We start from the raw sequence: 23,277 nt of genomic DNA on the forward strand, positions 1-23,277 counted from the left end.
GCACAACTCCCGGCACATCATTTTCAGATCACCGCCGACTTTCGCTACTCAGGTTAAACGTAATATATAAGTCACTTAGACCAGCGGTCCCCAACCTTTTTTGCGCCAGGGACCGGTTTATGCCCGACAATATTTTCACGGACCGGCAATAAGGTGTCGCGGATAAATACAACAAAATAACACTAGTGCCGGTACCGAAAAAAAGAAGATTTATTCATAACACACGTGAAAAGACCCAGGAAAACCGAGTTAACGATAAAAACGATAACAAAATAACGCTGAAAACCGATAAAAACCCTGAAAACCATACATTTCACACCTGAGCCTCGACTCTCGCGGCCCGGTACCAAACGACTCACGGACCGGTACCGGTCCGAGGCCCGGGGGTTGGGGACCGCTGACTTAGACAACCTAGAAATGATATTGTTTGGCTTTTTTCAGTGTTTTATTTGTTCGTGAGTAAATCGGTTTGGCTGAGATTAAAGTTATTAGATTAGATTAGATAAAATAAAACTTTATTAATCCCCCCGGTGGTTTTCACACAGCTGAATAAACGTCAAACAGAAAACTGATTAAACAAAAGTGTGAGAAGGTCGAGAATTTACGCCAGTGTCCTGTTATATTTTAGATAGCAAGGAGCAGACGGCCGAGTTTATTAAACTCCACCAAGACAGCGGTGACGCTAATCTGAAGGCTAGACCGTCCAATTTCACAGCCGTTTACTTCCGGCCTACCCGATCTTCTGAGGACCCGGCCCACGTAGACCGCAAAGGCCGGGTCCTCAGGAGGATGCAGCCCATGAATTTGGACACAGCTATGGTCTCACTCTTGGCTGGAAGCAGTGCTTAAACCAGAGGTTCCCAAAGTGTGGGGCCCGCCCCCTAGGGGGGGCGCAGAGCCATTGCAGGGGGGGCGCAGTATGAAAAAAAAAAAAAGAGCGCTTGGACACTGTGACAAGGTTATTGACGGGGCTCCCACATAAACGCAAAGCAGGAGATGAAGCATCGCCAAATATGTTTCCAAACCAACTTCCTTCCAAGCCAAAGACTAGAAAATATGGTGAAGCATATCTTCCCTTTGGCTTCACCTGCACAAGTGCCAAGGTAGGTCTCCCCTGCAGAATTAGTTTCCCTGCGTCGGGAGCAGCGCTGGGCTCTCCAAATCACGGACAAACAGGATCCCACATTCTTGATTTTTAGTTCACAAACACTTCTTGTAATAACTAACTACTCCTGACATTTTTGAACATGTTAGCTCTTTATGCAGTAAAGTTACAGTGGGATACAAATAATATCAGGCTGATCCTGCCGTAATTTGTTCCCCCGGTTCAAATCACGGACAAACAGGATCCCACAGCTGTTTTTGTTTTTGAACCCATTTTGCACAGAGAGGCATTTTTTGAAAAATGTATTGATAACAATGTTGAAAATTATTACACAGGAAAAAACAACTACACGTAAAATAATTACACCGTGACGCCTCTGCCTTTCTAAATGGTGGTAATGGTAATGGTGGTGGTGGGGGGGGGGGGACATTTTTCTTGTAAAACAAAGGGGGGCCTGGCAAAACAAAAGTTTGGGAACCACTGGCTTAAACAATGGAAAAAACACAAACTTTGTCCAAAAACCTCTCATGTTTAACTGTTTTCCACTTTTTCTTTGGTCATTTTAGCCTTTTTGGCCAGGGTGAAGGGAGCATCTGCCATCAAACAAGAAGACAGCCGCATGTAACTACGACAGTGTTTGCTAGTTCACCTTACATGCATTAATGTAATAATGTGGTTAGCGTACTCAATGTTAATTACACATGAACAACATGAAGCTACTCACGCAGAGGAGAACGGCTGCTGCTGCATCATCATCCTCATCATTTCTGCTACGCTGACAGGGCTAGGGGCCAGGACTCTACTCTTCGGGGTTTTGGGGGATGTTGGTAACTCCGGGTCCGATAACAGGCACCACACCCGCAGTAGATGTGCACGGTGTGAGGTCTCGCAGCAAGCTATCAAATGCGGTGCATTTCTCAGCTTTTAAAAAACCCGCTATGCGTCGCCAGGTGTTTCATCAGATTTGAGGTGTTACCTCCTTTGACAGTATCACAGTATCAGCTTAAAGCACTTGTTGCAGGCTGCTGAGTTTGCATCTTTTGCTGTGAAGTACAGCCAGACTTTGACCGCTTCACCTTGGGCGTTTTTAATCTGTAGCTCTGCTCTAAAAGAACGTACGTACCTGGCCCCGCCTACTATCCTCGGAAACGTAAAATGATTGGCTAGAATTGGCTCAGGAAAAAAAAGCACTGAAATAAAGCACCGAAATGTGCGCTGCTTTTGGGTCTGGTTACTACCGTTTATGTCAGAACCGGTGCCATCATGGCACTGGACACCGGTACCCATCCCTAGTACAAAGTGGTTGATTGGTCTGCATATCTCATTACTGTCATTACTGTAACACAGAACATAATTATAACTTTAAGAAGATCAGTGAATGACGTGGAACCTCACCCACTGGGTTCAGGCATCACATCGAGCCACACCCTGCTCTCAGACACTGGGTCAGGCCAGAGGCTGGAGGTTGTTCCCGGCGAGGAGCCTCAAGGTTGGAAATTTCACCACAACAACCTCTTCACTTCGCTTGCACTCCTGGATGAGGTGACGTGTGTCCCTCATGTGGGACAATGAGGGCAAACCATCTCTCTGATTTTCCTTTCAAAACCAAAGAACAAAGTTTACAAAGTCCGAACACAGGGAGAGAAGCTGCTGGTCCGCTGGCAGGACAACAGTATTGTCCCTATTTCAGCAAATATGGAGACCACTATGCATCAAGCAATATCCCCCAAGGAACCAAGGAAACAAGGAAACATGTATCTGTCAGTTTACCTTTGTGTGACGTCCTGCCTATTTGGAGGCTATCTGAACACGAGATCTCATTGGACAGGCCAGGATGTCTTCCTAAAGAGGATGGGGGAGGACCAGAGGACATAAGTGAATAGGCTGGTTCTCAGGAGGATATAATGAGGGTATGGGAGGTGTAGAACCATCATGACCAACAGGCCTCGAGATACAACATCCAAGAAGTGTTGGTGGCCCATCTGGTCTCAGCAGTGCACTGTAAATACCCAAACATCTACAGTAACAGTCCAGTTATGGGAGGGACCATTGACCTGCTCGCCTGATGCAAAGGTTTGGGACAAAATGCATCGCTGCACACTGAGTGCTTCAAAACACACCGTGCAAAGTAGAAAAGGAGGGAAAAGTGCATGCAAAGGGCTGCATGGGAAAGGCTGAGTGAGCCTGCACATGCTGTATGACAGATAAACGTTCTGTGTTACAGTAATGACAGCATGACTGCAGTTCAAATGAATCGAACCTCTGTATATGGCCTCTAATATACACTGACATGCTTTTACGTGAATGTGTTTCATTGTTCCTAAATATAAAAAAAACATACAAATCTTAGAAATATGGTATCTAACCAGATTCTTACTCTGGATGGCATTACTTCTACTAACACTGTGAGGAACCTTGGAGTCATTTTTGACCATGATATGTTCTTCAATGCACATATTAAACAAATATATGTATTTTTCACCCTCGCTATACGTTTAGGCACGCCAGGTCTGTCCAGCGTCCTCCCCCGCCACCTGATCCAACTCACCACCAGGTGGTGATCAGTTGACAGCTCAGCCCCTCTCTTTACCTAAGTGTCCAAAACATATGGCCTCAGGTCTGTCAATACGATTACAAAATCGATCATCGACCTGCGGCCTAGAGCATCCTGGTGCCACGTGCACTTATGGCCACTCTTATGTTCGAACACAGTGTTCGTTATGGCCAAACTGTGGTTTGCACAGAAGTCCAATAACAAAACACCGCTCGGGTTCAGATCCGGGAGGCCGTTCCTCCCAATCACGCCCTTCCAGGTCTCGCTGTCATTGCCCACGTGAGCATTGAAGTCTCCCAGTAGGACAACAGAGTCCCCAGGAGGAGCACCCTCCAGTGCCCCACCCAGGGACTCCAAGAAGGCTGGGTACTCTGAACCGCCACTCGGCCCATAAGCACAGACGACGGTCAGGACCCGCTCCCTGACCCGAAGGGACCAAACCCTCTCGTCCACTTGGAGAAACCCCAACATACCAGCAGCAAGCCGAGGGGATACCAAGATACCCACTCCAGCCCGCCACCTCTCACCAGGGGTAACTCCAGACTGAGACAGAGTCCAGCCCCTCTCCAGGAGACTGGTTCCAGAGCCCAAGCCATGCGTTGAGGTGAGCCCGACTATATCTAGCCGGTACCTCTCAACCTCACGCACTAACTCAGGCTTCTTCCCCACCAGAGAGGTGACATTCCATGTCCCAATTACCAGTCTTGGCAGCCGGGGATCGGTCTACCAGGACCTCTGCTCCTGGCCACCGCCCAGCTCACATTGCACCTGACCCCTACGGTGCCTCCTGCGGGTGGTGGGCCTGCAGGAAAATGGGCCCATGTCCCTTTTTCGGGCTGTGCCCCACGGTCCCCATGGACTAAGGCCTGGCCACCAGACGCTCGCCCTCCGGCACCCTCCCCGGGCCTGGCTCCAGGGCGGGGCCCCGGTAACCCTATCCCGGGCAGGATGAACTGTTCCCTCGATGGTCTTGTCATAGGGGTCTTCTGAATCGCTCTTTGTCTGGTCCCTCACCCAGGACCAATTTGCCATGGGAGACCCTACCAGGGGGGAAAAGCCCCCAGACAACACAGCCCCTGGAATCCCTGGGAAACACAAACCCCTCCACCACAATAAGGTCGCGATTCGCGCAGGGGAGGAACTAAACAAACAAACTTAAAGTTGAATGTAAGGATTGTTTTTAATAATTTTGTGAAAATGCTGTGCAGCCAGAAGAGAACGCCAAATGCTGTTTCTGAAGACGTCCTTCAGTTTTGCATGTAATGACTGTAAAGCTGCTGTGTTGGGCTGAGATCAGCTGACCGAATGGACCATTGAAGAACATCTCGTTTCTTTGGCGTGAGGAACTCTTGGGCTGCTTTTGCAGCCTGCTTTGCCTCATCATGTGGAGCAGATGCTTTCAGTTCTGCAGCATCAGTGTGAGCAGAGACTACAGCCTGAACACTTCACAGTTCATCCTGCTGCTTCTCTCAGCAGCGCCATCATCATCATCATCCACTGCACCCATACATGCAGCAAGTAAACTATACTAAAGCAGACCCTCAGAAACAGCTTGACGGCTGTTTCTCTGTCTAACTGCTCATTCTCCTTATTTCTCCTCATTTCTTCTTGTTTTTGTCCAAAGCTGTCAGACGTTCTCGTGCCGTGCATCTTTGTGCTCGTTGATTTAGGCCCGAGCCTCTTCCTGTGGAGCAGAGGCAGCATGTCTGGCCCAGATAACAACTCCTCTGTGTGGCTGGTCCAGCAGCTGCGTGGCCTCCTGGTCCTCCACACCCTCACACACACACACACACACACACACACACACACACACACACACCATCTGTGTCGTGTGTGTGAGAGGTTGTTTTTTCAGTTTCGAGCAGGAAGACATTAATTACTGTGAGCAAAGAGAGAAACCACATTCTCGGTAAATTCTCAGGGAGGAACTTTAAGAGTCGGGAGCAAACTTTTCTTATCAAGAAAACACACAAACACACTCACACTGTACACCCTGCTTTAACTGCACACACACATTTCCTTCCTCCTTATGTGATGGGTCCCTTCCCTGCCAGCAGGGGGCAATCTACATCTGCCGCTTCCTTCTACCTCAGCCTGCCTCATACACACAAAGCATTCCCTCACCCAGCCAATCATTAATCCAGGTGTTCCATCACATGGACACGGGTGTTTAACAACGACACGCACAGCTTCTACAAACATCGGTGAAAGAACAGCTCGCTCTCAGGAGCTCATGGAGGTCCAGCGTGGTGCTGTGACAGGATACCACCTGTGCAACACGTCCTGTTGTGAAATTTCCACACTGCTAAATATTCCACAGTCAGTGGAAGTCCCTGGGAACAACAGCACAAAGTGATAAAATCACACCAGTGGATGCTAAGGCGTGTAGTCCACAGAGATCGCCAACTTTCTGCAGACTCAGTCGCTGCAGACCTCCAAACTTCATTTCCGTCCGACCTCACAAACGTGCTTCTGGAAGAAGAATTTGCATAAACACTCCTAAACCTGTGGAAAGCCTTCCCAGAAGACCTGAAACTGTTACGGCTACAACATTATATTCAACTCTAGAGCCGATGCTTTTGGGAATATAGAGTGCATGAAAACATGGACTCATCAGGTCAGAGGATGCAGCTGCAGATATGGAATCAAAAAATGAACAGTGAGGTTTATGTAAGGCCGTTTACGGTAGGGATAAAGTTACAGGAGTGCTGCTCCCTGTGATTAAGGCAAGGACGCTGCTGGGCTGCGTGACATCCTGAGGCGTCTGTAACACAGCTTTGTTAAATGCCATTGAAAAAACACCACCAAAGGTCACGACGTATCACTTCCTGTTCCTGTTAAAACACACAGTGGTGTCTTTGTGTAGCCTATTTAATTAAAAACTTATAGATAACGTTTGAAGCCATCTCTGTTGATTCGCCTGCTAATTATATTCACAGTATTCTCTCACTGTGTCTTTAGGGTTTCATTAGCTTAGCTCAGAGCCGACTTGCTAGCAGCGTGGCCTCTTCACCTGTCCGTCCTGCTCACTGTGTCAGACGTTTAGCAGTAATGATACTTCTAATAAATGTAGCCTGTTTGCAGCTGAATTGAAAACTCGGCTTTGCACCCTTGAAAAACCACAACTCTGTAGTTTTCTCTGGTCTCCTCCCCAATCGGGCCAGTTTAGCTGCATGTTCTCCTGATCATTTCCTGATAACATTTACATTTACAATAATTGATTACACAGCAGTGGAGAGTAGACTTTATCACAGTAGATGTCTTTCTGAAAGTGCTGTAACTAAGTTTAAGAATATAATCCACCCACTGTTATCATCTTCAATGCCCTGTACCAACATAGAGCAGAGCAGCTATCTGAACGCTACTCCAACAGAGGTCGATTATCTTGTTAATAATTTTACCTCCTCACTACGTACGACTCTGGATACTGTAGCTCCTGTTAAAAATCAGAAGTACCTGACTCCGTGGTATAATTCTCAAACACGCAGCCTAAAGCAGATGGCCCCGCCCCTCCCTGAGCCTGGTTCTTGGAGGTTTCTTCCTGTTAAAAGGGAGTTTTTCCTTCCCACTGTCACTGAGTGGTTGTCTGATTGTTGGGGTTTCTCTGTATTGTTGAACTATCTTTACCTAACGATATACGGCACTGTGGGAAGACTGTTGCTGTGATTTATTGCTATATAAATAAAACTGAACTGAATCTGTTCACATATTCTCACCTGTGCAATCTCCACAGGTGAGCTGTAGAATCCAGTCTGAAAGGTTTCAGCTCATGTCCGACACTTCTGCTGCTTCTGTCGTCTCACTTCAGCTCGTAAAACAAGTCCTCATTTTACCTGGAGGTAAACCTTTAAAACCCCGACCCCCAATCTCCTGCCCTTAGACAGAGGACAAACAACACCTGGACAGGTGTCATCATTTGAAAGCAAACTCTCTCTCAGAACAATAAAAAACAATGAAGTATAGCAGCACATGTGTGTTATACAGCACGTTTCCAGTGAACAGGACTGTGTGTAATGTCAGCGACAGTGACACAGGACGTTTGTAACTTTGGGGAAACAAGAACACGGTTGACAGCTGTGAGCTATTAGAGTTATTCTCCATAAACTTCCTCTTCTCTCTGCAGGTCCAACGGCAAAACTGTACACACACACACACACACACACTCTTCAGTATCTTTTATTCCTAGTCCAAACAGACTTTATTTCTTGGGAAGGCCGTGGTTATTCCCCACACAGACAAACAGGCATATACACACACTCTCATTTTCATATCTTAGTGAGGACATCTCATTGACGTAATGCTTTCCCTAGCTGCTTACCCTAACCATCCAAAATGAATGTCTAACCCTAACCATGACCTAACTGTAACCCTGACACTAAAACCACATTCTGAGCCTCAAAAATACCTTCAAACTTGTGAGGACGGCACTTTGTCCCCATAAGATAAGATAAACCTTTATTAGTCCCACAAGCGGGAAATTTGTGGTCACAACAGAAAGTAAAAGAGCGTAAAGTAAAAAATTAAGAGAAAAAGAGAAAAACAATAGAATAAAATAAGATAAACAGAATAACATACTATACAAAATAGAAAGAATACTATATACACGAGAAAAAGTAGAGACAGAAATAGAATAAAATCCTTTGTTACACAGGCAAAATTGCCCTTGGTGCCACTGCACATCCAGGAGGCAGGGCGAGAGTTACCACTGTGTATGGGATGTGTGTGTGCATCTGCATGTGTGTGGTCCTCTGCAGAGACCATGTTGCGGACTTAACTGATCATTAAGTCGTGCTGTCAACATCCATCTGTTCTTGTACAGAAACTTTCCAGGTTGGAAACGTGAAGCTGATCCTGAACTGGCTCCTCCGATCGTCGCCCCCTGCTGGTCGTTACATCATCAGTTCCTTGCTGGAAACTTTAAGGACGTCCTGCAAAGGTCACGTGATGTTTTCACTTAGGCAAAACTCATTTAAAAACCAAGGTCCAACGTTGAGTCAGCGGGTGTTTGACATGTTTGTTGGGAGGTTGATTTGCTCTGCTGTTCTATCAAAGCCCCAAACATATGACCCTAAACTAACAGTACTGATAGTTACAAAATAATTATTTATGTTCCTGTAATGGTTAATCCACCAGTATGCACACGCTCTTTAATCAAAACGATATTTTCAATGCTAACAAATAATTATTATTGTTATGCATTCATTTTCAAATTCACTGTTTTACAAAGAAAGCAGGAGAGATAATAAAATGCATGATTCTGATGAAGATGACAGTATTGACTTGCATTCCTCAGCAGCTCAAAACTGGGTAAAAAAAAAAGGTGAATTAAATCTGATGTTTACAACAGAATTTGTAGTTTTAAGTAGTTTCTGACAGATTTCTGAGATAAATCAATTATTTGTGTAAATCTTGGTCGGTGGGTTTAAAAAGTGAAGCTAACATCCAGCAGGGGGCAGCTGTGCTGGAGCCTCCTGATCAGCTGATCTCTGACCTTTCCAGATGAAGTCATGTTCTCAGTCGCTGTTTCAGGTCTGACTGAATAAAAGATGAAGCTCATTCGTCCCTCACACGGGGACAGTACGCTGGGCTTTAACGCAGGTTTGTTGCACCTGTAGCTGAGCTCAGGAGGACATAATCATCAGTCGTATCTGATCACAATAACTAAGTGTTTTTCTGCAGGATTCTCACATTGACGTAAAGTCTGGAGTCTCTGATGATCTAACTCATGATCTAATCACTTCCCAAAGAATGCTAATCAGCTGGTGTTTACTTAACATCAGCTGAGTGACGAACATCTGCGAGAAGACTGAAACACTGAAAGGATCTGTGGGATTATCTCTGCCCGTTTAAAAGGCCAGAGAAACAACTGGGAGAACTTCAGGAGGCCTCAGTGGATGCATGCAGCAACACGTCGGGTCACACGATGAGACAAAAGGAGAGCCGGCATGAAGAAAAGAGGAGGAGGAGGAGGAGAGACACTAGGGAGAAAGAGAAAGAATGCGAAGAGAAAGAGGAGAATTACACAACAGAGGTGAAGGTTTGATTTGTTTTTGGCTCCGAGTCCTGAAACTCTGAGAGGCTGATTGTCTGTGAGGACGAGCATCTCTGAAACATCAGAGCCAAAGTTCATCGTGAATGAGCCGCGCTGGAGGAAACCCCGCCCTTCGAACTGCTGCAGGGCTCCGTCTCCTCTCAGTTAGAATAAAACCACGGAGTCATCTTTGTATCTGCTCTGTTCACCTCTTTAATTTAAAAACACTCAGCGTACCTGTGGCCTGTGCCCTCCCCCCCCTCACCGGGTATCTGAACATGTCAGAGGACATGAAGGAGCAGCACTTTCTCACTGCGAGCAAGCCAAACCACACAGCAGCTGAACAGTAAAAACAGTATCAGTGACTAATATGACTGAGCTGCTGTTCTACAGCGAGGAGCCAATCTGCCAGCAGGATGAACAGGTGAGTTTGAAGGATGGTTGGAAACAAGCTGACGCGCTATAGGCTGATTCCTCCAGACTGACAACGCCTGCAGGGCATAAAGACATGAGCAACGTTACTGAAGGCAAAACGACACGTGTGAACACGCAGTGGGTAAAAACTGCGCTACCTTACATTAGAAGAACAATTATCCTGATGGCCAAGGCGCGCCCGTGCACTGTGCGTGCGTGCGCGCCCATGCTCATCAGGTGGACTGTGACTGACTTTAAACACAAGAAGAAGAAAAACAGAGACAACAGCATTAAAGCACAAACTTCAGTCTCAGGTCGACTCCAGCAAACAAACAAACAAAGCAATTAAAAAAAAAGAAAATCAACAAATAACCATAAACAACTCTGATTGGCTGTTCCATCAGCACTCCCAGACCTTCTGTCCTTGATTTGTAACGACTGGTCTGAGTTTGTAAAAAACTTTCATTCATGATTTCCACATGACCGCAGCTTCTGCTGAGCAAACTGGATTTGCTGTTTACTGTGGGGGCAGACGGCGAGGTGAGAGTGAGGCGTGACAGGACACGCCGCAGAGCTATGTGGGATATTTGATTTTCTGCTAAATACGGGGAATCCTGAGTTTTCACTGAATCCATTTACGCAACATCCCAGGAAGCGCAGCGGGACCGATCCACGCACAGACATGTGGAAATGTGAGCAGAAAGACAGGCTTAGCATGGAGCCGTGCTTCTAATGAAGACATGCTCGTCTGTGCGAGACAGCCAGCGGAGGGAAGGGCGTGCTGGCGTGAAGGTTAGACACAGCAGGGTGGGAGACTCCTCGAGGGCACGACCTGCTGATGCAGTCAGGTATAGCAGACACGTGGGGAGCGGTTGTGCGTTTGATGTCGGTTTTGAGAATGACAAACGACACGTCGAACTGGCCGCTCGCAGACGGAAGCGTTCCTGAGCCCATATCACAGAGAGGTTATCGGCCCTGCGCACAGAGATTCCTCCAGGTCCTCTGAGTATGCTGATGATGTCATGGTGTGCAGATGATGTCATGGTGTGTAGATGATGTCACGGTGTGTTGCTGAGCTACTTTAATGTGGTTTAGGTTGTTTCTGTGACAGCCGCGTACTGCAGCTGTCGTTAGTCAGTACGTTAAGGAGGAGCTGCAGATGCTGTACAAAGATATAAAGTAGGCGGGAAAACCCTTCAGGATAAAGGCAGACTTCCTGTCTTCCAGCAGACAGACTGCTGAGGAATTTTCTGAGGATGTTCCTGAAAAATAAAGCAGATAATTAGCCCAGACGTCTGAAGAGGTTTCGGAGCCGAGGGCTGAAACGGTGAAGGCGCTTGCACCGATGAGCCACTGAGCGCTCTGAAATGTGCCTCCAGGCTCACACGCATCCCTGTGTGGCCTTTACTGCAAGCTCGTCTCTGACTGCTGCTCATTTCGCCTGCATTTAACCTGTTATTACAGCTAATTCGTGTTTGTTTTAGTAATATTTTTATTACATCAATAAGAGACAGCAGGCCTGAACTCGATCAAACCGGTCTGGTGAGGTCAGGTTTCTGATGGAATCACCCAAGTTTGATCGTGACTGAGACGTTTCCCACAGAGGAAGAAAACAGCAGATAATGACAAGTTACTCCTCAGTTTATTGACTCATTTCAGGTAAAAATGTCACACGCACACAAATTCAACCAGTACAGACAACACACACTGACACACACGCACGCTCAGCTGAAGCACTCCATGCTGGCTTTGGCTCGCTCCATCTCGTGCAGGAAGTTGTAAAACTGAGGCAGCGTCAGTTCTGCAGGGAAGAAAAAACAGGACGACTTCCTGTCAGAGACAGAAATGAAAGCTTTTTGCATCTGTGGAGGAAAAAGTGAAAAACTGGGAGAGCTCCAAACCACAAATACGCTCTTCAACATAACTCTGCAGCCGCTGTTTGTGAGGTCATTTCCACCCAGCTACACATAAGAGCCAATCAAAATCACCTCTATCAAAATCCAAAAGCACACCTGAATTAAAGGCGGTGGTTGTGTCTGCACCACGACCCCTGCAGCGTTTCACTCTCTCTACTTTAAGACCAGGTGACCCTGATTATCCTTCCTTAGTTATGCTGCAATAGGTGTAGGGTGCTGGGGGATTCCCATGATGCACTGGGTGTTTCTTCTTCACTCACTATGTGTTAACAGACCTCTCTGCACTGAATCACACTTGTTATTAACCTCTGTCTCTGTCGCTACCCGATCCGTACCGGAAACCCGATCGCTACTCCGCATGCGCAAATCTTACGTCACTTCCTCTCCTTGCCAACATTGCGACATTCAATATATTTGAATGATATGGTTAGCGCCCAGTTAGCTCCTAGCATTTCTCAACAGCTCTGCCTCCTTTTCGACTACCGGGACATTTAAACAATGGATAATCCATTTACAAACAAATTCATGCTTTTCTCCTCAACACAGAGCGTCCCCCGATTGAACAACAGCGCCGCAAAATAAGAAGAATGCCGCCTAATTACAGAGTTAGTAATATGTCACGTGAAGATTAATCAGACAGATGAAGTGTTTACTGACAATTGACAGTGATAGCGGAGATCATCATCACTATTCCAGTCAATCCTCTCCACACAGACAAGCATAAACACACTCGACTATCACTAAATCAAATTTAACACACGTTTGTAATGACGCTAATTCATTTACAACAGGGTTCATTCGCTCGGTCAGCAGGTGGCAGTATCCTCGTACACTGGGGAGTAAACTGCCATTAAGCGAACAGAAGAAGAAGAAAACCCCTGCACATGCGCGGTAGGGATCGGGGAGTCCTGATCCGTAACGATCTTTTTATTTTTTGTTTTTGTCTACATTATATTAAAATGCTTCATTATTGCAAACATTTTAAGCGATACTTATTATTCTTAACATCTCAACAGATACTCTGACCGTAACTATCGTAAAACGCTTCGACCGGAAGTAGACACCTTTCGCGCATGCGGGGTACCGATCGGGTTTCCGGTACGGATCGGGTAGTGACAGTCTCTCTTCCACAGCATGTCTTTATCCTGTTTTCCTTCTCTCACCCCAACCAATCACAGCAGAGGCCCCGCCCCTCCCTGAGCCTGGTTCTGCCGGAGGTTTCTTCCTGTTAAAAGGGAGTTTTTCCTTCCCACTCTCACCAAAGTGCTTGCTCATAGGGGGTCATATGATTGTTGGGTTTTTCTCTGTATGCATTATTGTAGGGTCTACCTTACAGTATAAAGGGCCCTGAGGCGACTGTTGTTGTGATTTGGCGCTGTGTAAATAAAACTGAATCTGTAGGTCAGCTGCCTCTGAGGGCGTCAGGTGGAGGAACTGATTTTTCCTTTACGAATCTTAGTTTTGGGTCCTGAACAACAAAACAAGCTGCAGGAACAACCGTCAGAGTAAAATCCAGCTTCCTGTTACAGGCTCGAGCAGTTGGAAAGAAAGACATTCAAGGTGTGCAAAACCTCAGGTACGAGTGACATCATCACTCACCCATGTAGACGTTTTCAGTGGAATTCCCCTTTCTGACCACGAGCTTCAGCTGCAACCAAACACAACCTGTTCAACAAAACGTAACAAAGGAACGAGTGTGTGTGTGTGTGTGTGTGTGTGTGTAGCGCTGTCGTACCTGCAGAAAGACTGTGCCCAATTTCTGAATTTCACTGGTGCCAACAGTCACTGTGGGACGACAAAACACAGCGTGATAAAAACGCTCAAATAGGACGGACGCTGTGTCACGTAGAAGCTCCCGCCTGAAACAGCGAGGCTCGTCACGGTTAGCTCTGTTATTCAGCTTCCATCGGCTGCAGACACTGAGGGGTTTAAACGTCCTCACAGACAGACTGAGAGTGAACCTGTAATTTGAGCTAAATTGGCCGTGCGCGCTGGGTTTGCTCCTCCTTACCTCCAAACTTCCACTCCATGTCAACCAGCTGGTTGACCATCAGAGTCTGCCCGACAGCGAGCCTGGTCAGCGCTGCGTAGTGCTCCGCCCACTGCAGGAAGATCACATCAGACTCCTGAGACATGTGTTCACTGTTTAAAGGGACTTTTAAAGGTTGCCTGAGTAACATCCTAAGAACAGGTTTTATCAGTGACACTGAGTTGGTGCTAACACGTGCTAACACCTGTGAGCTAGCCCAAACGGACACACTTGCTCCTCCCCGTTGTTTTACACGAGTCAGCATGCGCACCACAGCCTGAGCATCACAATGATGGCGAGCTAAGTCACAGCTAGCTGGCTAACCAGCCTCACGTAGCCATGCCACGATACTAATGCCATGTTGCTCTATGAATGCATGAATGTCAGACAGGAAGCACTTAGAAACAGCACATGCTTGTGTGAATGCGGCACGCTGTGTAAAGCGCTGCACAGGCAGCAGCCCACCTACCCTTTAGCACTACTTTACTTACCTGCAGTGAGAAGTGAGCCGACTTTTCCTCGCTCAGTCCTGAGAAATGATCAGAGTGAGCAGATTTGTGAGAGTAAATAATACGACTGCCGTGAGAATGACTCTGAGGCCCAGAGGACTCGGATGCGTACCTAATGTCAGGAGGTCTTCTTTGATCTGCTCGCCTGTCAGGTTTTTCTTCAGGGCTCCTGAGGAGAAAACAGACACGGACACCTTCCTGTTACCGTTTATAGCTCCACCTGTTGAGTGTCAGGTTTTAAGTGCCGTGGGAAAATACTGTGCAGGTATCCCCACAAACACATCTGTACGGAGATCACTGCTGCAGACACACCTGGCCTGTGCAGTAGGCGTGCAAACGTACACTGCAGCGTACACAACACCACAGATACCCCAAAGAAAAACACGCTTCACTGGGATTCTGGGAAATGGAGGAAGTGAAACACAGGCAGAAACATGCTGTCTTTGAATAACACCTAAAATGCAGCACAGCGGTTAGCACTGTTGCCTCACAGCAAGAAGGTCCTGAGTTCAATTCCACCATCAAGCCGGGGTCTTCCTGTGTGGGTTCTCCCCGGGTACAACGCCTCCCTCCCACAGTCCACAGACTGCAGGTAGTAGGTGAATGGTTGTCTGTGTGTTAGCCCTGCGACCTGTCCGCTGACAGCTGGGATAGGCCCCACCCCCCCACGACCCTGACAAGGATAAGAGGAAGAGAATAGATGGAACGTAAAATAAGATTTACTCATCCATCCATAAACCAAAAACACCCTTTCAGTGTTTATCTGTGACAATGATTCACTTCCTGTGATTGAGAGAACAGGAAGCTGGTACTAACGAGGGAGAATCCTTTTCTCCCGTTCATTTTCATTTCTGTGGTCTTTGTTCGAGCTCACTGTCATAACCTTGATGCAGACTCTGTATAAAGGACCAGATTAGTTAGAGATGAGGGAAAGGAAAAAACGACCACTCTGCTGTTTTCTCTGATTTCTCTCAACACTTTCACTGTTGCAGATCACACCTTATGGCTCGTGATAATCGCTGCACTTCTGTCTCAACTTTGCAAACAGAAACTCGCCCAAAATATTTGGCCCAGGTGTCAGGAGCACTTTGTTGTACGAACCTCTGCACCGAGGGGCTATACTTATCAGAAACTACCCGCATGGACCGCAGCCGGGCAGCTCATCAAGAATGCAGCAGCACATCGGGGCTGCACACAACACAAGTGGGAACAAAGGGAAGTGTTATCCATTTTCCACTAATTCTCTCATGCTGGCAGAGCTCATTCAGAGAAACACAACATGAAATGTGTTGAAAGAAGCCTTAGTCTTCGGTTACACCTGTCTGAGCCTGCTGCTTCCATCGCACTGAATCAAACACCACCAATAGTCCCCTATTTAGTTACATCCCAGGTCACATGATGCTGCTGTCACTCACACAAGTGCTTCGTAAAACCGTTACTGCAGGGAACGGATTTACAGCTCTATATGCCCTCATCGTGCTCAGCGCTGTGGCATCAACAGATACAATCTGACGCTCGGCTATAAATCAAAACCAGCCAAACTCGACTCCTTTTAACCTCCAAACACGTGACCCACATCCCACAGCCAGGAAAACAGCGCAGAGGATAAACAGAGCGCACCACCGAGGCAACACGCCTCAATTCAGTTTCATTCATCACAACAGCAGTCGCCTCAAGGCGAAGGTAAAGACCCCACAATCATCCAGAGAAAACCCAATGATTAGGCGACAGTGGGAAGGAAAAACTCCCTTTAAACAGGAAGAAACCTTCGGCAGAGCAGGCTCAGGGAGGGGCGGGGCCATCTGCTGCGACCAGCTGGAGTGGAGGGGAGGAGCCAGAAATGAATAACTAATGATTAACAGGATATTTCTAACTTTAGAGATGTTGCGCAAATGGAAGAAAGCAGTCTTACATATTTGTTTAATATGTGCATTGAAGGACATATCCTGGTCAAAAATGACTCCAAGGTTCCTCACAGTGTTACTGGAGGCCAAGGTAATGCCATCCAGAGTAAGAATCTGGTTAGATACCATATTTCTAAGATTTTCAGGGCCGAGTACAATAACCTCAGTTTGATCTGAATTAAGAAGCAGAAAGTTAGCGGCCATCCAGGTCTTTATGTCTTTAAGACATTCCTGCAGTTTAACTAATTGGTGTGTGTTACCTGGCTTCATGGATAGATAGAGCTGGTGTCATCTGCATAGCAGTGAAAATTTATGCTATGTCTTCTAATGATGCTGCCTAAGGGAAGCATGTATAATGTAAACAGAATTGGTCCTAGCACTGAACCCTGTGGAACTCCATAATTGACCTTAGTGTGTGAAGAGGACTCTCCATTTACATGAACAAATTGGAGTCTATTAGATAGATATGATACAAACCACTGCAGTGCAGTACCTGTAATACCTACAGCATGTTCTAATCGCTCTAATAGGATATTATGATCAACAGTATCAAACGCTGCACTGAGGTCTAGCAGGACAAGCACAGAGATGAGTCCACTGTCAGAGGCCATAAGAAGATCATTTGTAACCTTCACTAAAGCTGTTTCTGTGCTGTGATGAGCTCTGAAACCTGACACTCTTCAAATAGGTAAAGGGCGGGGTTATCACCTACAGTATGATACCTCACTCTCAGAGTGTTGACAGGTGTGTTACCAGCCTGTCTCTGCTCTTTTCCCGTCTGTCAGTGTAAAATTACAGTGAAGTGCTTCAATCTTACTCATTCTCTGATTTTACTCTTAACAACAGACTCTACCTGGTCTGCAGGTTAGCAGAACTGCCTTTAGGTTGACGTTCTGATCAAGGAGATAAACGAAGGAAAATGGAAGCAACCTGATTCCCACCACCTAATCTGTGATGGCTGGATTTACGATGTCCGTGTTAGCCTCAGTGATGAAAGTGATGGATGATGAGTGTGTCTCCCACCCTGAGGCACCAGGAGGACGCTCTTCATCAGGTTCCTCAGAGGCCCGGCACTCATCCCGTGTTCCCCCGCGAACTCAGTGAGCTGCTGCATGAACCTCTCTGCCTGCACCCACCCACCCCCACACACACACACACACACACACACACACACACACACACACACACAGAGAAAATGCATGCATTCATTTGCACATGCACACAAAAGGGCAGCTGATGTTTTACCTCGGTTCAGTTATCAAGGCTAATCACTAAGTCCAAAGTCCCATTAACATCAAATGTGTGTGTGTGTGTGTGTGTGTGTGTGTGTGTGTGTGTGTGTGTGTGTGTGTGTGTGTGTGTGTTCACCTCTTTTGGCTCCAGGAGGAACTGGAACAGAATTTCAATCAGGCGATGAAACTGCTGCATGAAAGAAAAGAGGAGTTTGATTGTTTGAAACTTTGGTCAGAGTTACGTTTCAGCTGCGGCTCAAAGACCGGCGTGCTGATTCACTCGTTTCCACCATCTTACTCTGTCTACCCCTGCCAGGCAGGGACAGAGGAACAAACCTGAAAAACTAAAAACGATTGGTCCACAAGACTTATGAAAAACATCTCAACATGCTTTAATCGCCTTGCTGAGTCCACGTGTTCAGGCCTCGGGCTCAGAAGTAACCCAAAGGCTGAAGATCTCGACACGTCCGCTCAGAGAGACGCTACAGCGAACCAATTAAGTACCCGGATTAATGCCACCCTCCTCCCTGCGTCTCCTCCACTTTGTGCGTGAGGAGGTGCGCTCACCAGAAAGGAGGTAATGAAGACTCACACTGAGTTTAAAGAATAAAGAAAGTTTCTCTTCATCACAGTGAAGACTGACTCCTGTGACTCAGGTACTCATCTGCATCAGCCTGCAGATCACCATCAGACTGATGCGTTCCTAATATTCTGGATTATTGTACTGTAATCTGCTATTAACCAAACTGCTCTCTGATGTCACAACATGTCACAGCAAGGACCCGGGCTCTCAGCTCTGCTGTCAGTCTCAGTGACATCACGGCGCTCTCGGTGTAGGAGGTGGTGAAGACTGTGACATCGGTCCAGTTTTAATCACTGTACACACACCACCAGATGTGCTGAGTAATCAGATTACAGCTGAGCGGCAGCTCCTGGAGGTGTTAAACCTCCCTGCTTACACCGGTGTCCTCTTTAAATCCCGTTTACAGGTGTTTTTACCTCACAGAAATCCCGCCTGTCCTCCTGAGCACACCGTCAGCTGCTGAGGGTCCGCCCCACAGCACCGTGCTGCACTGTTATTGGTGAGTAATAAACCGAGAGTCTGGACTCTGATGTTCAAAGCGGGTTCTGCTGAACACCGTCTGGTCACGTGACAGCGGCTGTGACTGCGCGCATCACGTGCACTTTAGTCTAACAGCTCGTGTCTGTTTTGAAGCCTGAGCAATCAGCTTGTTCACCCGGGGACACGTGTGCATCCCGTACAGGTACAGATGGGCCGTTAGGTGGGCTGTGACCGTTAACCTCCTTTCACTGACGTAACGAGCCCCGGGGCTCGGACAGCTTCCGGTAAAGCTGCCCCTTTAAAGCCGCGGACTTACCTGCTCGTTCAGTTTGTTCAGGTTCTGGAAGTCGGTGCCGACAGAGTCCGGTAAAACGTCTTTAGTGAAGTGAAGCTGCATCGTTTCTACCGGCTGACTGTCCCCAAAACAAACACAGCCCGCTGCGGAGCGCAGTTCCGGGTTATTGATGAGCGCATGCGCACAAGCACTATGAAAGCTCAAACCTCACGAAAACTTTTACTTTAGCTTGAAGGAGGCAGTTTTTTATTAATTTATTTTTGTTCTTTTAAGCTGAAAAGTTCAGTTTTTGTTCTTTGCCCTTTCAAACTTTGAATGTTCTCACCACGAGTTTAATTATTTTGATTATTTTTATGCATGTGGATATAAAGCATGTGAGCCATTAATTCAATTTTATTTTAGTTGTATAGCCTCCTGAAGCAGTAACAAGGCGCTTAATTTCATTGTTTAGCAAAATTTGTTTAAATGTTTAGTCATTAATATCAAATCAAAATCTTTATTTTGTTTTAAATAAATAAAAACGTATTCAGGAACATTATACATGTATTCATGTTATGTATTCAATGGGCTATGGTCTGTTATGCTAATTTACATTAGCAAATAATGAGACATTCATATATAATAATAATAATAATAATAATAAATGTTATTTATAGGCTTGAGGTCTCCTTATATTTGTGCAGCGAATTAAAAAAAATGTACACAAATAAATCAGAATAAAATGAACACATAAAAGCACAAAATGATTGAAACGTGTGACGTAATGAAGGGGATGCAGCTGTGATCAGGTGGGTTTTGTGATGTTATTGAAAACAAGTTTAATTTTTGGAGAATTCAAAGCATCTATAAATACCAGATGTTCTGAAAACAGCTCACATCTGCATCATGCTGATACAGTGCAAAATGTCAGTCACAAGTCACGAGCCAATGAGCATGCCCCGGATGATCTTCTTTCCTGACACAAACATGGTCAAAACGCATTAAATAGACTTGATGTTTCACTCAGAGAGACCTGAAAAAAATCGCTGAGCTCATGAACTCATCAGCAAAGTGCTCGCAGAGGTCAGGCCGAGTCGTTTTCTCATCCTCTTCAGGAGGACTCAGGTCTTTTTGTAACTGCAGCTGTCGCCCCCTGTTGGCAAATTCGGGCAGCTTCTACGAGCTTCGATTTTCAGGCCTTCAATTCCAAAAAAACTCCCAGTAAAGAAGCTGGATGCACTTCAGGAAGGCTGCTGGTGTGAAGTGTTGATTCCAGAAGGACTCGAGTGACTTTACGTGGCTGAAATCTTCCCTGTGGTCCAAATGAACAGCAAACTTTGTGCTGCTGGAAATCATGAAAAACCTGTTTTCCTGTGGATGTGATGCTTCTGGAAGACAATGATCCCAATAAAAATAATTATGAGACGGTAATAAGATCATTTCTAATGAAACCTGAGCGAGCCCTCTCAGGTCATCAGGTTCAGATCTTTGAACTGTGGGACTAAGCTGCCTGCTGACTTCAGATCAGTTACATCTGTGTGGACGTTCAATGAACAGCTCAGACACTTTCTGTCCACACAGGCCCAGAGTCAGCAGTCGGGTTGTTTTATAATCATCTGTCATTGACACATAGGAACTATTATTCATGGCACAGCTGGCTCGTTCTGTCCCATCAGGGGGCAGTAAAGCCCGCGCTGTGGTGGAAACAGCGTGATGATGTGTTTTTTGCTCTTTGAGCGATGGGCTGAGATCATGACAGAGAAAATCCACGAAACTCCTTGAAGATTGACTCAGTGCCACAGACAATGTGGTAAAGCGAGGCTGACTAAGAACACACAGAGAGAGAGCCGTGTGTCGGTAATAATTGTGGCTCAATAATAGTTCCTGCTCTCATTTTTACCTCGCGGACAAAAAATGTGAGTTAACCGTTTCACCTGGGAAAGACCTGATCACTCCGAGCGACCAATCAGCTTCCACCTCCGCCTGCACCCCGCCCAAGAGAGAGAGAGAGCGAGAGAGAGCGAGAGCTGATGTGCAGCAGCATGCTTCCACATCGTGAACACCTCCTGCTGCCTGAGGATTAGAGCTCACTCTCCGATCTGCGCTCAACTTCAGCGGCTGTAAAAACCTCGTTCCGACTCGGACTCGGCACCAAACTCCAAACTGCTTCCTCCAAAGTTCCCGCTGTGCAAGAACCAGACGCGTGCATGGTTATGTAAGTATTTTCCCGGGGAGGGCGCGGGGTGTTCGTCCCTCCAGGACTTACCGAGAGAGTTAGGAACGAGAAAGAATATGAAATCTGCCGGGCAGAGTGCGCGTCGCTGCAGCTCTGAGCTCCACATGTGCGCACAGCTGCGCGCAGATGTGCAGCTGAGGGAGCAGAGCGCGATATGAGGCTCTCCGAGGAACTTCTCCGTGTCTGCCGCGGACCGTAACCCCGTTAAAACAGTTTTAGTAAGCGCGTAATAAACGTGTTATAACCGTGTAATAAACGTAATACCCGTGTAATAACAGCCTGACTGCTCCGGTCAGTGCGTGCACAGCGGAGTGCGCGGGGACGGAAGGTCAGCGGGTTTTTCTGCTCTCGGTGACGGTGAGTTTACCTTCTGTGCCCGTGACAGTCCTGCTGTCATGGCAAGTATGAACACATGTGCGGCACACAAGTGAAAGTACTGATATGAGCGCACGAGGAGACATTAAAGAGAAACGGCTGAGGGGAGAAATCTGCGGGGGGGTTGGGGGGGTCACCGGCGGGGGCGCACGGAGCCCTCGTGCTCCAAAAACACATCAGCACGGAGCAAACATGGTGGACATGTCTCAAAAATGTCCCAAACCAGGGGCGGATCTAGAAAAAGGTGGAAATCAAAGCTGCTTCCTGTAATGTGTCATTTATGTGGTTAAAATACAGCAAGTACACACATGTTTCATATAAACACACTCTGTAATGTTCTGATTGGCTTCAGCCCCCAAAATTAAACGTTACAGTTACACAAAACATGTAAATTTGGATTTTGTGCACCGTACAGCAACCATAACAAATAAGCATGTGGCCCAACCTGCACAACGTGAGACGGATCAGCTACAAAGTCTTTCTAAAGTTTCACACTGTTAATATTTTATTAGAAATAATCAAACTGTTTCCTGCTTAAATTTACACCAAGCGTCAGAAATCTGCTCCGTCAAACCGAATTTTTCATGATGTATTGGGTTTATAAACTGTTTACCTCACTTTATTCGGTGTCAGTCTTCTCAGCACAACCTCACATGTGTGAATTTACAGTTATTTTTTCATTCTGACACACTGTACTGTCACACAAAGAAAAAGTTATATTGTTACTGTAACAAACACAAACATGTTTAATCATTTTCATAACTTGAAATGAAAATAAAACTTGTACATTTTAAAAACTTTTGCAAAAGTTTTGCAAACAACAAAGTTATCAATCAGCTGTTCTGCATCATATAAGATGCCACATATATTATTTGTGCCAGTCCAAAAAATAGTTTCTGTCCACTGTAAGAGCGAGGATCACATCACAGCCTGATACCTGCAGGCCTGACAGCAGCAGGTGTATCACTCCTCCTGTTTCACACCTGCACACAGCGTTTACACTGCAGTCTGCCTTTGGTGGCAGCTGTAGAACTGACACACAAAACAACAACCACACTAACTACACTCTAACTACACAAAACTACACAAGGGGTGTAGATCCGCCCCGTCCCAAACCGATGCACACACGTTTAGAAACGCAGCTGAATGTGAGTCTTTGTGTTTTTAAGGAAGCGTTTTTCATTTTTGCACATTTTGGTGGTGGGTGGGGTACTGAGATTACCATATTAGGAGGTTCCCATGACATCATCCACATCCTAAAGGTGAAAAAGTGTCTGAAACTGAGTGTTGAGAGCGCCCTAAGTTTCAGGCTCACAGGGATTACCCAGCATGCACTGGGCTCAACTGTGTTTAATATAAACGTCCATCATGGAACAGGCAGAATAAGAAGAACAGGCCACCTTAGATCAGCTCCAAACAGAACTGCAGTGATTTCATTTGTTATATTTTAAACAGATTTGATAAATGTGATCTCTGTGGTTTGAAATAAGTGTTCTCATAGTTTAAAATGAGTTTCATACTGAGACTGAGGTTCTGGGGAATTCTGACCTGCAGGTTCTCTGTGACTCAGCGTGGTCAGGAAACTGATAAGACAGTGACTCACTCTGTTTCAGTCTGCAAAGGGTTTATTCTGGA

General features: G+C 46.4%; 2 protein-coding genes across 4 annotated transcripts in view; one reads left to right on the forward strand and one right to left on the reverse strand.

Moving 5' to 3' along the window:
• Positions 1–11,724: 11,724 nt before the first annotated feature.
• commd7 (COMM domain containing 7) lies at positions 11,725–19,224 on the reverse strand. Of its 3 annotated transcripts, none has more exons than XM_039603867.1 (9): positions 19,074–19,224; positions 17,831–17,881; positions 17,486–17,588; positions 14,671–14,727; positions 14,541–14,578; positions 14,032–14,122; positions 13,756–13,805; positions 13,620–13,668; positions 11,725–11,905 (listed from the first exon to the last, which is right to left on the reverse strand). In XM_039603867.1, the coding sequence occupies exons 1-9, from the start codon at positions 19,152–19,154 to the stop codon at positions 11,829–11,831; spliced, it is 597 nt and encodes a 198-aa protein (XP_039459801.1). In that variant the 5' UTR covers positions 19,155–19,224; the 3' UTR covers positions 11,725–11,828. The 3 variants fall into 3 exon arrangements, with proteins under 3 accessions (XP_039459801.1, XP_031605714.1, XP_039459802.1); XM_031749854.2 differs by having other exon boundaries at positions 17,831–17,884; XM_039603868.1 differs by lacking the exon at positions 19,074–19,224 and adding an exon at positions 18,694–18,922 and having other exon boundaries at positions 17,831–17,884.
• Positions 19,225–21,020: 1,796 nt separating this feature from the next.
• The window catches only part of dnmt3bb.1 (DNA (cytosine-5-)-methyltransferase 3 beta, duplicate b.1), a 52,061-nt gene continuing 49,804 nt past the window's right edge, over positions 21,021–23,277 (forward strand). The window contains exon 1 of the mRNA XM_031749842.2: positions 21,021–21,246. Coding sequence (XP_031605702.1) covers positions 21,239–21,246 — 8 coding nt within the window. The 5' untranslated portion in view covers positions 21,021–21,238. The remainder of the gene's footprint in view (positions 21,247–23,277) is intronic.

Source organism: Oreochromis aureus, linkage group 20, assembly GCF_013358895.1.
Source record: "Oreochromis aureus strain Israel breed Guangdong linkage group 20, ZZ_aureus, whole genome shotgun sequence".
NCBI classification, from domain to species: Eukaryota; Metazoa; Chordata; class Actinopteri; order Cichliformes; family Cichlidae; genus Oreochromis; species Oreochromis aureus.